General features: G+C 51.2%; 1 protein-coding gene across 3 annotated transcripts in view; it reads right to left on the reverse strand.

Annotated features, from left to right (window-relative positions):
- Window positions 1-3,375: 3,375 nt before the first annotated feature.
- Window positions 3,376-15,566, reverse strand: part of CTIF (cap binding complex dependent translation initiation factor) — a 218,403-nt gene continuing 206,212 nt past the window's right edge. For all 3 annotated transcript variants that reach the window (XM_054179023.1, XM_054179022.1, XM_054179024.1), the window contains exons 11-12: window positions 6,282-6,335; window positions 3,376-3,679 (exon numbers count right to left, since the gene is read on the reverse strand). In XM_054179023.1, the coding sequence (XP_054034998.1) occupies window positions 3,464-3,679; window positions 6,282-6,335 (270 nt within the window). In that variant the 3' untranslated portion in view covers window positions 3,376-3,463. The remainder of the gene's footprint in view (window positions 3,680-6,281; window positions 6,336-15,566) is intronic.

Here is a 15,566-nt window from a genome sequence, read left to right on the forward strand (position 1 = left end):
CAATCTGCTGTCCCTGCCCATGGCAGAGGGGTTGGAACTGGCTGATCCTTGAGGTCTCTTCCAGCCCTGACAATTCTGTGATGTACCAGAAGTGGTTAATGGCTGGATTAATGCAAGTGAATAGCAGAGGAAAATGGCAGGACATTGGAAAAATGATGGATTTCATATAAAAGTCCTTCAGTGGGAGAAATCCTGGTGCTGCAGGAGGAAAGCCAAGGGCCAGGCCTGAGGGGGGTTGTGGGACTGCATCCCAACAGGAAAATGGGATAAGCCTTCAGGGCTGGTAGGGGTAGGGAAATGCTTAGGCAGAAATTCTGCCACGTGGCTTTGCCTCTGAAGGCCTCCTGGTGCACTGATGGGTGAAGACTCCAAGTTTTCAGGTACAAAGTCTCCAGCTCTCTGGGTTTCTCTTATGCTTTCACTACGTATCGAGAGCAAACTCTGGGGGAAGGGGAAGAGAGAAGCTGCAAGGGCCAGAGTGGTGGTCTGGATCACTGCCAGCAGGACCCTTGGCACCCCAACCCAGGCTGTGCCCCCTCCCTCCCCCCCCCCCCCAGGACTTTGATGTTGTTTAAAGAAAAATGAAACAAACTGAACTAAATAAAACCCAAACTGTTTTCCAGGGCTTCTCCCAGAAGAGCTGACGCCGGGCGCGCTGCGATGGGTCTTAAATCCCCTTCTCCCCTGCTCCCCGAGGAATGAAGGAGCAGAAAAGGCCCAGAGCAACGAGCACAGCCCTGAGCCTTGTAATACTGATGGTCTCTTGCTGCCTTAATGAAGTTCAGATGCTCGTTAACACCACCAAACCCTGCTGCTGCTAATGAAGTTAAACCCGGCGCGAGGCGCCGCCGCCGCTGCCACGTGAAGCTCCTGGGCTTGAATCCACCAAGCACAAATTCATTTTTCCAGGCAAGTCCAGCAGCAATTCGGAGTGGACAGCAATACTGTGTCCAGCTCGCTCCATGTGTGGACTAGAAACCATTTTATTCGATGAAAACCCAAATCCTATGGAACGGTGGCCTCAGGATTCTCCTGCTGCCACAAAATCCCTGCCCCTTAAACCGCGCAGCCGAAGCTTCTTCCCCCATCGTGGACACAACCACACATTCATAAGGCACCCAAAGGACATCCTGCACATCCCAAGAGGCTGGGATGAAAGCTCTCTTCTCTACAAAGCCATCAGAAGTTCAACATTTTGCTTGGAAAAATGGGTTTGAGCTGCTGAGTTCACACCCAGCCTGCCCCGTCCAGGGTCCAGGTGTGCTGGTGCCGCAGCGTCAACTCTCCTCTTGCCACCAAGGAAGGGAAAGCAAATGGAATACAGGGAAGAAAATGGGATGGGCTGCAGGAGATGTGCCTCCTTGGCTGCTCTTCCACTGCACAGCTGGGATGGGGCAGCTCACATCCCTATTAGGCCTCACCAAAATGAGCAGCACCAGAAGTGATTTAGTAGGTAAAAGCATCGCTAGACACACAGCTAAGGAGACCACCAAGGCCTTGTTTATGATTTGGGGAGTGATGGAACAGTGTGGTGTGTCCCTGCATAGCATCATCCTCACCCTCTGGGCAAGACCTTGCTCAGGTAGCACCTCAATATCATCCCCCACCCCCTGCAGCCGCCCCAGGCTGGAGCAACCCCAAGACCCCAGTGCAGCCCCGGGGGTCCCCAGGCAAAGTCTCTCCATCTGAACTCCTCCCTGGAGGTCACGATGCCACTCACAGCAACCAGGGGACAGAGCTGCTCCTGCACACCACACTCACCTAGAAACACTGGATAGCAACTTCAGCTAGTTAGAAGCCAGGCTGAAAACCTCTATTTTTGGCTTTTCCTAATTCCCTCCCCGCCCCCCACCCCTCTTTCTCGTCTTTTATCTTCCCCATCGCTTGTCTCCTCTTCCCCCACCCCCTCCCCCACCCCCTGCCCCAGCCTCTCCAACGCAGAAGATCAAACCCTTCCATTTCTCCCTCGCCCTGTACATCCTCGGGCCCGACCACTGCGACAGGCCTGGATATTTAAATGCATAATTACACCCATGACAGTAATTACAAATAAAGCACTCCTTCAATGGAAACGAAGAAGGAGGAGAGGAAAAAAAAAACACCAAAACCAAACAAAAAAAACAAAACCAACAACCAAAAAAAAAAAACCCCCAAAACCAAAAAACCCCCAAAAACAACCACAAGAAAACAAACAAAACCAAAAGAAGTAAATGAGTTCTATAGTGGCTGAGCGATAGCGGCGACTTGGAACAGCAAGCGCCGCAGAATCCCCTATTTTTCAGAGCCCCCCCCAAGCTGAGAGGGCACTTTTGTTCTCCACCTATTGAGGAGATGATCGGCAAGACAACGGTGGCTTCCGCAGCAGCTTTTGTGTTTTTGTTTGTTTGTTTTGACTCCTTTTAAAATGCTCCTTTGTTTGTTTGTTTGTTTTTTCCGTCGGCATCTTCACCCAACCCAGGCGGTGGGAAGGAGTCGCGTTTTATTTATCCCCATCTCCGAGCTGCTCGCCAAAGTGTCCTTGCGACGACGACGACGACGACGACGACCGCGACGACCGCGACGAAGGATAGAAGGAAATAACAAAACACCGGAGCAAAGAGAAACCCTCCCCGCGCCCCCACCCCCCCCTCCCCGCCCCCAGTGCAGATAGGAAAAGTTGTGTCCCCTCCGACCACTCACCAGTCTGCTTTCAAAGGGGTGGTGAGGAGGAAGAGGAGGAGGAGGAGGAGGAGGGACACACGCGCGCACACACACACACAAAGTCAAAGACAAGAGGGAAGGAGGCGGGGGGTGGGGGGGAGAAAAAAAGAAACCCAACCCCTAACAGCAAGCCCCAAGCCCCCGCTCTCGACAAAAAGCCATCAATTACCAGCCTCTGGTGTAGTGTGTGTCTGGCTTTGTCCTCCCGAGACATCTGCTGCCTGCTGTCTCCTGCCAGTCGGCCAGGGCAAGGCAGGAGGGACAGCCTGGAAACAATACTTAGCCCCTGCGTGGATTCAGTTGGGAGTTTTTGTCGCGGTTTTAGTTTGGGGTGGGTTGGGGTTTTTGTTTGTTTGCTTGTTGGTTTTGTTCTCCATCCTCCAAACTCTCCATCCTCTTTCGAAAGCCAAACAATAACCCGGCGGGAAGCGTTGCTGCTGCTGCTGCTGCTGCTGCTGCTGGAGCCATTGAGTTCAGAAGAAGAAACCCCCTCCCCAGCTAAAACAAAACCACGGTGGGGGAAGAAGGGTGGCACTTGGGGACACGGCTGAAAAAAACCCACAACAAACATGCTTCTCCCTCCCCCACCCCACGAACGTGTTGGGGTTTTGTTTTCGAGCATGCTGGGGCTGGGTCTGCTTGGGGCGGCGGGGGGGGGAGGATCCAAATGGGGGGAAAGCTCTTGCCGGATTGCCGTCGAGGTGCTTTGCTGTGTGTGTCTCGTCTGCTCGTCCCCTCCCCACCCCCAGCTCGCCCCGGCCGCTCAAGCTGTCAGTTTCTGGATGGTCTTGTTGTAGTACTGCGTGATGGTGGGCGTCAGGGGGTTCCAGTTGTTGGCGTGCAGCTCGATGACCTCCAGCAGCAGGGAGCGTGTCAGCATGGACTCGGAGGGGCACAGCATCTTGTCGCGGGCGATGGCCAGCAGCTCCGTCATCATCTCGGGCAGCTGCTCCTCCAGCAGCCGGCCGGTGCTCTGCAGCTGTCGGGGGGAGAAAGGGGCAGTCACGGCACATTGATCCCGATGGGTTCCTTTCAACTCGCCAACAGTCAGGGAATCGCTGGATGGTTTGGGGCGGAAGGGACCTTCGAAGGTCATTCGAGGTCCAAGCCTCCTGCCGCTCAGCAGGGACATCTGCGAGCAGAGCTCCAACCAACCTCACCTGGAATGCTGCCAGGGATGGGGGCACCTCACCACCACTCTGGGCAACCTGGGGCAGGCTCCCACCACCCTCAGTGCAAACAAGTTCACCCTCTCTAGTCTGAATCTCCCTCTTTAAACCACCAGCTCTTGTCCTGTCACAGCAAGCCCCTGCCTCTCTAGAAGGGCCACCAGAAGGTCTCCCTGGAGCCTTCTCTTCTGCAGGCTGCCCAAGCCCAACTCTCTCAGCCTGGAGCCTCCCAGCAGAGCCCTTCCAGCCCTGCCAGCATTGCTGTGGCCTCCTCTGGCCCTGCTCCAACAGCTCCCTGTCTGTGCTGAGCACTCCAGAGCTGCCCCAGCACTGCAGGGGGGGTGTGAGCAGAGCCCAGCAGAGGGGCAGAATCCCCTCCCTGCCCCTGCTGCCCACACTGCTGGGGATCAGCCCAGCACAGGGCTGGCTCTGGGCTGGCAGTGCTCGGTGCTGGCTCATGGCCAGCTCTGCACCCCCCAGCACCCCAAGTTCTTCTCCACAGGGCTGCTCTCCAGCCCTGCATCCCCCAGCCTGGATTGATACTGGGGGTTACCCTGACACAGGACCTTGACACAATCATGAACATGTCATGTCTTGAGTCATGTTCTGCAGCTCTCTATTCTGTGGCCCAACACCAGTGGCATGAATTCTCTGGCTCTACATTCTGTGATTCTGTGACACCAAACCAACTCCCCTGGCTCTTACAGCCACCCTGCTGGATGTGGTGGGGCAAACAGGTTAAAGACATTGTGGCTTTGGAAAACCAAAACCAGCCAGCAGCAGGCTCCTGAGCTGCACATGAAGGGTGAGGTTTTCAGAAGCACCCAGGCCGGGCTGCTGGAGGAGCGAGGGGTTCAGCTCCCACTGACTTCAAAGGCAGCAAAGGCTGGCTTGCTTTAAAAAAAAACCCATAATAATCCCACCTAAAAAAACCAGGCTATTGTCAAAACAAGGTGCAGGCTGTGATGTGGTATTCCTGCCTTGGAGCTGGCCCATCATTTACGTGCTGATTCACCACAGTCAGTGACTCCCAGTCATTAATGGGGATGAGCAGAGCCCTCCTGTATGCATAACAAATCCTGCCCTGCCGACAGTCAGACCTGTCCTGCCTCTTCTCTGAGAAGACACAAGGCTTTTTTCCCCCCTTTTGTTTTTTTAAAGCAATTACTCCTTGGTAGAGCTTCCAAGGAGCACCAAAAGGCCCAGGTGGTCCCACAGTGGAGAAGGCTCAAGCTTGGGAGTGGACAGCAGGGAGTCCACCCCCACAGAACTCCCAGTGCACAGCTCCTCACAGTCCCAACCTTGAAAATCCAAACTCTCCTCCTCAGCTGCCTGGCACTGTGCTGAGCTTTAGCCATCCAGGCTGCACTTCCAACCCTCTCTCTGCCAGGAAAGCATCCATCCCCACGGGCCAATCACTTCCCAGACCCAATGAAGCTCTGCTCTATTTGTAGCAGTACTCCTCTGCAGAAGCTGCTGCTGAGCACAGCAAACCTCCCTGTGCGAGCCACGGGGCAGCTTTTGCTCCAGTGCAGGTGGTTTTGTGCTTAGAAAATAAGTACAGGGTGAGATTTGAAGGAACCAAGATGACACAGTGTTGTCACAGGACCCCAGACACCAAACCTTCTGCATCCTTCTACATGCACCAAAAGTCCAGGCACAGAGTGCCAAGGGCCATCTCCTACCTCACAGTCTTCTATTTACTCCACTTTGCTGAGCCCCCTGCAGTGCTGGGGCAGCTCTGGAGTGCTCAGCACAGCACAGCCAGGGAGCTGTTGGAGCAGGGCCAGAGGAGGCCACAGCAATGCTGGCAGGGCTGGAAGGGCTCTGCTGGGAGGCTCCAGGCTGAGAGAGTTGGGCTTGGGCAGCCTGGAGAAAAGAAGGCTCCAGGGAGACCTTCTGGTGGCTTTGCAGGGCTTCAATGGGGCTAGAAGAAAGCTGGGGACAGAGTTTTACTCAGGGCCTGTTGTGACAGGACAAAGGGTGATGGTTTGAAACTAAAGAGGGAGATTGAGAGTGGAGAGAAGGAAGAAATGTTTGACCCTGAGAGTAGTGGGAGCCTGTCCCAGGTTGCCCAGAGAGGTGGACAATGGCCATCCCTGACATCATTCCAGAGGAGGTTGAGCCTGCTCTAGTTGCAGATCACAGAATTATGGAATCATAGAGTGGTTTGAGTTGTAAGGGACCTTAAAGGTCATCTAGTGACAATGTCCCTGCTGACTGCAGGAGGATTGGACTAGATGACCTTTAAAGGCTCCTTCCAACCCAAACCATCCTGTGATTCCTATGATTCCATGAAGCAAAGAGTCTGTCTGGGTCTGGAGACATCTACAAGCTGCTTGACACCTGCACAGCCAAGCAGAGAGGGTAAAGCAATGAGGACTGGGGTGGGTGGTGCAGGTGGTTCCCTACCTCCATGGAGCAGCAAAGCACAGCATCTTCCTTCACATCCTGAGATTGCAACAACTGCAAAAGAGAGAAGAGAGCAGTGATGAGAAATGCAGGGTCTCTCCCTCCCCTGTGAGCTTCACTCCACCAATTTGTCCAGTTGGGCTTTTGCCATTTACAGGAGGAAAAGAGAGAAAATTGGAAAGAGGAGAGGAAAGAGATGACCAGTGCGAAAAAACCCAAACCCCTAAGATGAACAATGACAAAATGCAGAGTGAAAGGTATCAGCAGCTCATGCACCCCTGAGAGCAAGCACATGGGGCAGAATACAGAGAACTGAGATTAACAACTGCCAACATCAGTCTCATTTATGTTACAGAATCACAGAATCACCAAGGTTGGAAGAGACCTCAAAGATCATCGAGTCCAACCTGTCACCACAGACCTCCTGACTAAACCATGGCACCAAGTGCCACATCCAATCCCCTCTTGAACGCCTCCAGGGATGGGGACTCCACCACCTCCCTGGGTAGCACATTCCAATGGCAAACAACTCTCTCTGGGAAGAACTTTCTCTTCACCTCCAGCCTAAACCTCCCCTGGCACAGCTTGAGACTGTGTCCTCTTGTTCTGGTGCTGGTTGCCTGGGAGAAGAGACAAACCCCCACCTGGCTACAACCTCCCTTCAGGGAGTTGGAGAGAGCAAGAAGGTCTCCCCTGAGCCTCCTCTTCTCCAGGCTAAGCAACCCCAGCTCCCTCAGCCTCTCCTCACAGGGCTGTGCTCCAGACCCCTCCCCAGCTTTGTTGCCCTTCTCTGGACACCTTCCAGCATCTCAACATTTTTCCTAACCTGAGGAGCCCAGAACTGGACACAGGACTCAAGGTGGATTTGCATTGGTGGGTTTCTTTAAACTCCATGGCAGAAGAGGTGTTGCACACACAGAGTGACCAAATACAACCATCAGATGACAACACCTCAGCAGCACAGCCCCTGGGAGCAGCTGTTTGGAAGGGGAGAGCTTTGGCCAAGAGGCAGCCATCCACCAGTGAACCTCTCCACCCCTGTGGGGATTCTTGGAACAGCCCAAAAATTAGCTGGTGGGAAAGCATCACATCCAACATACTCATGTTCATGTGGCTCCTTCCAGACTGACTATAGAGTGGTGCAAGTGCAATGGGTTCCAGCAGAACTAGGGTGTCTTAGGTGCACAAGGAACTTTGCATTCCAAACATGAGCTTCAGATCTCAAGAGAGATCCAAAATGTAGGATTAATGATAGAATTGTTTCAGTTGGAAGAGATCCCCAAGATCATTGGGTCCAACCATCAATGTAAGACCATGGTGGTCATTAAACCTCCTCCACATGTCTCTGGAACACCTCCAGGGATGGTGACTCCATCACCTCTCTGGGCAGCCTGTTCCAGTGCTTGACCACTCTTGCAAGAAAGCAATTTTTCCTCATCTCCAACCTAAACCTTCCCTGGCATCATTTCAGGTCATTTCCTCTTGCTCCATCACCTTGATACCAGGGAGAAGAGACCAACTCCCGCCTCACTCCAGTCTGCTTTAGGGGAGTTGTAGAGAGCCACAGGGTCTCCCCTCAGCCTCCTTTTCTCCAGACTAAACAACCCCACTTCACTCAGCTGCTCCTCACAAGACCTGTGCTCTAGACCTTTCACCAGCTACATTGCTGTGCATGGCATGGGATGGTGAAGGAAGTTGTTGGTCCCTCTTGGTTCAGGGTCAGGGCTTGTGGTGAGCTCTTCCACCTCACTGCAACCTCCTTTCAGGGAGTGGTAGAGAGCAATGAGGTCTCCCCTCAGCCTCCTCTTCTCCAAACTAACCAGCCCCAGTCCACTCAGCTGCTCCTCACAAAACAGTTGCTCTCTAGACCCTTCACCAGCTTCATTGCTTTGCATGTCATGGGATGGTTGAAGGAAGTTGCTGGTCCCTCTTGGTTCAGGGTCAGGGTGTGTGGTGAGCTCTGCCTTGTGATGGCAAAGCACAGGAGCTCAGCACGTCTGACCCCACAAACCATCAGCAAAGACCCTGAAAAGTGTATCAAAATTAGACCTTTTTATCTGCTTTTGTCTTTTTTTTTTGACTTCATGGCACACCCAAAGGTGCTGTTTCAGGTGTGCTGGTAAAACCACCAGAGAAAGCCTGGCTCTTCCAGTTGGTTTCCATCAGAATCTCTATCAGCCTACAATGAGAGTTGGAGCATTAGGAACAAACACTGCACCCTGAGGTGCTGCTGAGGGACATGGATTAGTGGTGGACTTGGCAGTGTTCTAACAGTTGGACTTGATGCTCAAGATCTTATCCAGTCTAAATGGTCCATCCATGGACCTCCAAGCATGATGCACTGCTCCCATGGACAAAGGTGATTAGATTTAGATTGGGTACTAGGGAAAAAAATTCTTTACCACAGGGGTTGTCAAGCCCTGGAGCAGGCTGTCCAGAGAAATGGTGGAGTCCCCATCCCTGCAGGAATTTAAAAGCTGTGGAGATGCAGTGCTGAGGGACATGGTATAGTGGTGGACTTGGCAGTGCTGGATTAATGGTTGGTCCCAAGGGACTTAAAGGTCTTTCCCAACCCAAAAGTTCCTATGATTCTATGAGGTGACTGATGAAATGACAAGATATGGCAACACCTGAAGCTGTGGCCACTTTCACTCAATCACCTTGGGTTGGACAAGCCCTCCTGGCCCTGACCTAACCACTGCATGCAGTAGGGAGCTGAGTGCCAGCACTGCACACTAAGAAAAAAGAGCAAAATGGGAGAAACTGGCTGCCATAGTATCCAAAAGTCACCAGGCAGAGGCAAACCTTGGGAAAAAAAGTGACTGGATGAGTGAAAAGTGTCCATAGTCTGTAGGTGAAAAGCTGGACATAAGCCAGCAGTGTGGGCAGCAGGGGCAGGGAGGGGATTCTGCCCCTCTGCTGGGCTCTGCTCAGACCCCCCCTGCAGCGCTGGGGCAGCTCTGCAGTGCTCAGCACAGCCAGGGAGCTGTTGGAGCAGGGCCAGAGGAGGCCACAGCAATGCTGGCAGGGCTGGAAGGGCTCTGCTGGGAGGCTCCAGGCTGAGAGAGTTGGCCTTGGGCAGCCTGGAGAAGAGAAGGCTCCAGGGAGACCTTCTGGTGGCCTTGCAGTGCTTCTAGAGACAGGGGCAGACTTTTACTCAAGGTGTGCTGCGACAGGCCAAGGGGTGATGGTTTGAAACTAAAAGAGGGAGACTGAGAGTGGAGAGAAGGAAGAAATATTTGACCCTGAGGGTGGTGAGAGCCTGTCCCAGGCTGCCCAGAGAGGTGGGAGATAACATCCCAGGTGAGGTTGTTTGGGGCTGTGAGCAACCTGCTCATGGTTGAGGATGTCCCTGCTGACTGCAGGGGGGGTGGACTGGATGATCTTTACAGGTCCCTTCAAGCTGAAACCATTCAATGATTGTATGAATCTAAAACTGCTCCAAAGTCACATCTTTTAGTTAAAAACAAACCAAACACAACAAACCCCAAAACCCAAACACAACAAATCACAGTTCTGATTCTTAGCCTTATCATCCCTCCTGGCTACTCTCATTTCTCCATGTTTCCTTTCCTTTACAAATAAATGCCTGGGTTTTGTTGTATGTTTTTTAAGTTTGTTTTGCTTTATTTATTTTATTTTATTTTATTTTATTTTATTTATTTTTTTAACCCAGTTTGTTTTATCTACTTTAGTTTATTTTATTTATTTTAATGTTTTATTTTATTCATTTTATTTTATTTATTTTAATTTTTAAAATTTAATTTAATTTAATTTAATTTTTAACCCAGTTGGTTTTATTTTTATTTTATTTTATTTTATTTTATTTTATTTATTTTAATGTTTTATTTTATTTTAATTTTTTAAATTTAATTTAATTTAATTTTTTAACCCAGTTTGTTTTGTTTTATTTATTTTATTTTATTTTATTTATTTTAATATTTTATTTTATTTTATTGTATCTTATTTTATTGTATTTTATTTATTTTAATATTTTATTTTATTTTATTTTATTTTATTTTATTGTATTTTATTGTATTTTATTGTATTTTATTTCATTGTTTTTAACCCACTCCACAACTGCTAGGAAGGAAAGAGAACAAAAAGAGGCAACTCAAGGAATTATCTCTGCTCTCAAAGGGTTTTCTTTTCACCCTCTTCTGTTTGCAGCAGATAGCAGCTTGTTTGCTTTGAAGACCATCTTTACAGGACCTCCATCACTTTTTATCTCACATCATCCAGTTCATCCAGGATCTGGAAGGCATGCAACCATGTTTCCCCCAGCCTTACCCCCCAGCCCAAACCACAGCTCCTCTTTCTGCTGAGTTGTTTGGAACATGAGAGTTAAGCCCAAGCCTGGTGCTCTGAGATAAGGTCTCACAAAGAGTTCAGGGATTCAAACAAACATCAGAGTACTTTAATCCCACCAACAAAAAGAATAAAATGGGGGAGGGGAAGGGGAAGGGGGAGGGGAAGGGGGAGGGGAAGGGGAAGGGGGAGGGGAAGGGAAAGGGGAAGGGGAAGGGGAAGGGGAAGGGGAAGGAAGAAAAAGGAAAAGGAAAAGGAAGAAAAGGAAAAGGAAGAAAAGGAAAAGGGGAAGGAGAAGAAGGAGAAGGAGAAGGAGAAGGAGAAGGAGAAGGAGAAGGAGAAGGAGAAGGAGAAGGAGAAGGAGAAGGAGAAGGAGAAGGAGAAGGAGAAGGAGAAGGAGAAGGAGAAGGAGAAGGAGAAGGAGAAGGAGAAGGAGAAGGAGAAGGAGAAGGAGAAGGAGAAGGAGAAGGAGAAGGAGAAGGAGAAGAAGGAGAAGGAGAAGGAGAAGAAGGGAAGGTTTGGGAAGGGAAGGGAAAGAAAAGAAAAGAAAAGAAAAGAAAAGAAAAGAAAAGAAAAGAAAAGAAAAGAAAAGAAAAGAAAAGAAAAGAAAAGAAAAGAAAAGAAAAGAAAAGAAAAAGAAAAGAAAAAAGAAAAGAAAAGAAAAGAAAAGAAAAGAAAAGAAAAGAAAAGAAAAGAAAAGAAAAGAAAAGAAAAGAAAAGAAAAGAAAAGAAAAGAAAAGAAAAGAAAAGAAAAGAAAAGAAAAGAAAAGAAAAAAGAAAAGAAAAAAGAAAAGAAAAGAAAAGAAAAGAAAAGAAAAGAAAGAAAAGAAAAAGTCAGTTATGGACAAAATATAAACAGGCAGTGGCCCAGAAACTCACTCCTGGGATATTTAGCTCATAAGCACAGCATGAAGCAGGGCTGCAAATTAAATTACATTCACCTTCACTGTTTTTCCACCTGACATTTAGTAAAGAATGTGATGTGAAAAATTAAAGCAAGAAAGGCAGAGTTAGGATTGATTAGGAAGGGCCTATGGTGGGCCCAGCTCCAGCCCTTCCTCTGATGTGGTCTCCTTGATGATCCTTCTCTCTGCCAGGGATATGTGGGGAGGGAAAGGCTACAACTTCACATAGGCTTTTCTTGCCCAAGCTTCTCACCTGCACTCCTCTACCTCAGAAGGTGGTTTTGAGGATGCAGATGTCACTGTCAAGTGCTCAGATACTTGGCTAATGAGGGAATAGTCTCACCTACCTATGATGAAACAGAGACTATATCCTACCCCCCAGACTTGGGCAGGTACCCTGTCTTCATGCTGCCCTCCCAGACCTCATCTGAGTGACCTGGCTGAGCAAGGAGAATGCATGTGCTCCATCCACACCCCCTGTGTGCTCCACTTCATTCAACACATGTCCCACCTCATCCATCTAGGCACCACGTTCTCCACCTGGACCACTGAGGCATCATGTGCTCCCCTTTGCCCCTCCAGGCACTCCATGCTCCAGTGGCCCATCAAGGCACCAAGAGGTAACATCCCAAAGGGCCACAGCTTAACCTCTGCTTGTGATAGGTAGGCTGGGGAGGCTCACAGCCTGCCCCTCAAACCCAGGCATGGCCCTGCAGTGCAGAGCCGGGCCCAGCAGGCAGATCTGCTGGTGCTCCAGGAACCAGAGTCCAAGTCCATAGCCACAGATGGGGGTCAACCACCTGCATCAGTGCAACAATCTGAACTCAGGAGGATCAGAAAGTTGTCACTCACTGTTTCTCATGCTGGAGAGAATCCAAGGGAGAGCCACAAGGATGCTTAGGGGACTTGAGCATCTCTCCTATGAAGAGATAGTCTGGAGAAGAGAAGGCTGAGAGGGGATCTGATCAATGTCTATCAATATCTGAGGGGTGGGGGACAAGTGGAAGCGGCCAAGCTCTTTTCAGTAGTGCACAGCAATAAGACAAGGCACAGTGGACACAAACTTGGAACACAGAAGGTTCCACCTCAACATGAGGAGAAACTTCTTCACAGTGAGGGTGACAGAGCCCTGGAGCATGCCCAGAGAGGTTGTGGAGTTTCCATCTATGGAGGTTTTCCAAACCCATCTGGATGCATTCCTGTGCAGACTACCCCGGGTGATCCTGCTTTGGCAGGGGGCTTGGACTGGATGATCTCTGGAGGTCCCTTCCAGCCTCTAGTGTACTGTGACACTGTGATATTCCCAATCATAACTACATTTCTAGCATGCTGCAGGGGGGCTCTGGAGCTTCTCTGGGGTGTGGGCACTAGGTGGTCTCTTCATACTGGGATAGGAGCCCAGTTTGCTGTCTCTAGCCTGGCACAGGCTCTGAACTGCTGCTGAAGGCAGACAGCAAGGGTTGCACTGCAAAGACCCTGCTGCCTAGCGTCCTGCCACCGATGTCCTCACCCACCGAAGACATCTTGCATGTGTTTCTCAAAGGGTCTTCACCTCCACCTGTGGCAAAACCATGCCTGCACCAGGCATCCCAAAGCAGTGCTGGGGTTGCTTCAGCAGGAACACAGCATTTCACAAAGCTCTTAACCTTTGTGTCAGCCCTGAGAGCACTGCAAGGCAGAAAACCCTTGGAGAGCTCCAGGGCGATCCCCAAACCGCAGAGCACCACCACTTGCCTTGACCATAAACCTGAACCCAGCCAACTGCCTGGGTTGTTTGCAGCCTAATTCGTGTTTACTGGCAATATTTTAGCATCAACAGGGTCTGCCCATTAAATCAGCACTCCCACTCTGGAATTATTCCTTATTTAACTATTTATAGCTGCTCCTCCCTGCTGCATTCCATCTGCCCCGATCCCACCACAGGCACCGATCCCTCCGCTTCCACCACCAGGTTCTCACAGGGCTTGACCTGGCTGCTGAATGTGCAGGAGGGAGTGGAAAACACAAAGGAGGAGGCTGAGGTTCACAGGTCTCTAGGGTTTAACCTGTAATCAACCCCCACCCCCCCCAGGCTGGGGCTGTCTGAGAGACAAAACTTCTCTTTGCTCTCCAGCTGGTTTGCAGCGTACTGGGTGAAGCTGGGCCACGAAAGCAGCAGCTCCTGCTGGAGAGCAGACAAAGAGTCTGCTGGATTTCCTAAGAGAGGAGGCAGCCTGCCAGCATCTGCCCAGCCAGTCACACAATACCCAACCTTGCTGGTGAAAGGCTTCTCACTTTTTGTTTCTGGCCCTGTGAACCGGGAGCTTTGCAGACCCGCTGGAGGCTCCTCTTGCACATTTCAGTGTCCTCCTGAGAGACAGAGCACTGGGAAAAGGTCCTCTGACAGGCCAGTGTGGGCTCCAGGGGTCAAGTATCAACTGTAGGGTCTTACCCCTGTGTGTGGTGAGGGAGCTGCAGTGCCTTACATGGTGGGCTCTTGAGTGAAACTGGTGTCTATGGACCAGCCTCCCCCAGGCTTTGTGGCTCCAAGACCTGTTCCTTACCTCTTTGCAGGCGTAAGCAGCATAAGCATGCAACAGCAGCTGAGGGGCCAAAGAAGCCCCAAAACTTCACCTGTGATTCATCATGCAGGAAACCAGGTCGGTCCTCCAGAAGAGTGACAGATGGACAAGCATGTGGGGCAGACCACCAGTGGTCCTCCAGAACAGCAACAGATGGACACAAGCATGTGGGGCAGACCACCAGTGGTCCTCCAGAACAGCAATGGATGGACACAAGCATGTGGGGCAGACCACCAGTGGTCCTCCAGAACAGCAATGGATGGACACAAGCATGTGGGGCAGACCACCAGTGGTCCTCCAGAACAGCAGTGGATGGACACAAGCATGTGGGGCAGACCACCAGTGGTCCTCCAGAACAGCAATGGATGGACACAAGCATGTGGGGCAGACCACCAGTGGTCCTCCAGAACAGCAATGGATGGACACAAGCATGTGGGGCAGACCACCAGTGGTCCTCCAGAACAGCAATGGATGGACACAAGCATGTGGGGCAGACCACCAGTGGTCCTCCAGAACAGCAACAGATGGACACAAGCATGTGGGGCAGACCACCAGTGGTCCTCCAGAACAGCAATGGATGGACACAAGCATGTGGGGCAGACCACCAGTGGTCCTCCAGAACAGCAATGGATGGACACAAGCATGTGGGGCAGACCACCAGTGGTCCTCCAGAACAGCAACGGATGGACACAAGCATGTGGGGCAGACCACCAGTGGTCCTCCAGAACAGCAACAGATGGACACAAGCATGTGGGGCAGACCACCAGTGGTCCTCCAGAACAGCAGTGGATGGACACAAGCATGTGGGGCAGACCACCAGTGGTCCTCCAGAACAGCAATGGATGGACACAAGCATGTGGGGCAGACCACCAGTGGTCCTCCAGAACAGCAGTGGATGGACACAAGCATGTGGGGCAGACCACCAGTGGTCCTCCAGAACAGCAATGGATGGACACAAGCATATGGGGCAGACCACCAGTGGGCCTCCAGAACAACAATAGATGGACACAAGCATGTGGGGCAGACCACCAGTGGTCCTCCAGAACAGCAGTGGATGGACACAAGCATGTGGGGCAGACCACCAGTGGTCCTCCAGAACAGCAGTGGATGGACACAAGCATGTGGGGCAGACCACCAGTGGTCCTCCAGAACAGCAACAGATGGACACAAGCATGTGGGGCAGACCACCAGTGGTCCTCCAGAACAGCAATGGATGGACACAAGCATGTGGGGCAGACCACCAGTGGTCCTCCAGAACAGCAACAGATGGACACAAGCATGTGGGGCAGACCACCAGTGGTCCTCCAGAACAGCAACAGATGGGACAAGCATGTGGGGCAGACCACCAGTGGTCCTCCAGAACAGCACTAGATGGACACAAGCATGTGGGGCAGACCACCAGTGGTCCTCCAGAACAGCAGTGGATGGACACAAGCATGTGGGGCAGACCACCAGTGGTCCTCCAGAACAGCACTAGATGGACACAAGCATGTGGGGCAGACCACCAGTGG

This window comes from Dryobates pubescens, chromosome Z (assembly GCF_014839835.1).
Source record: "Dryobates pubescens isolate bDryPub1 chromosome Z, bDryPub1.pri, whole genome shotgun sequence".
Classification (NCBI taxonomy): domain Eukaryota; kingdom Metazoa; phylum Chordata; class Aves; order Piciformes; family Picidae; genus Dryobates; species Dryobates pubescens.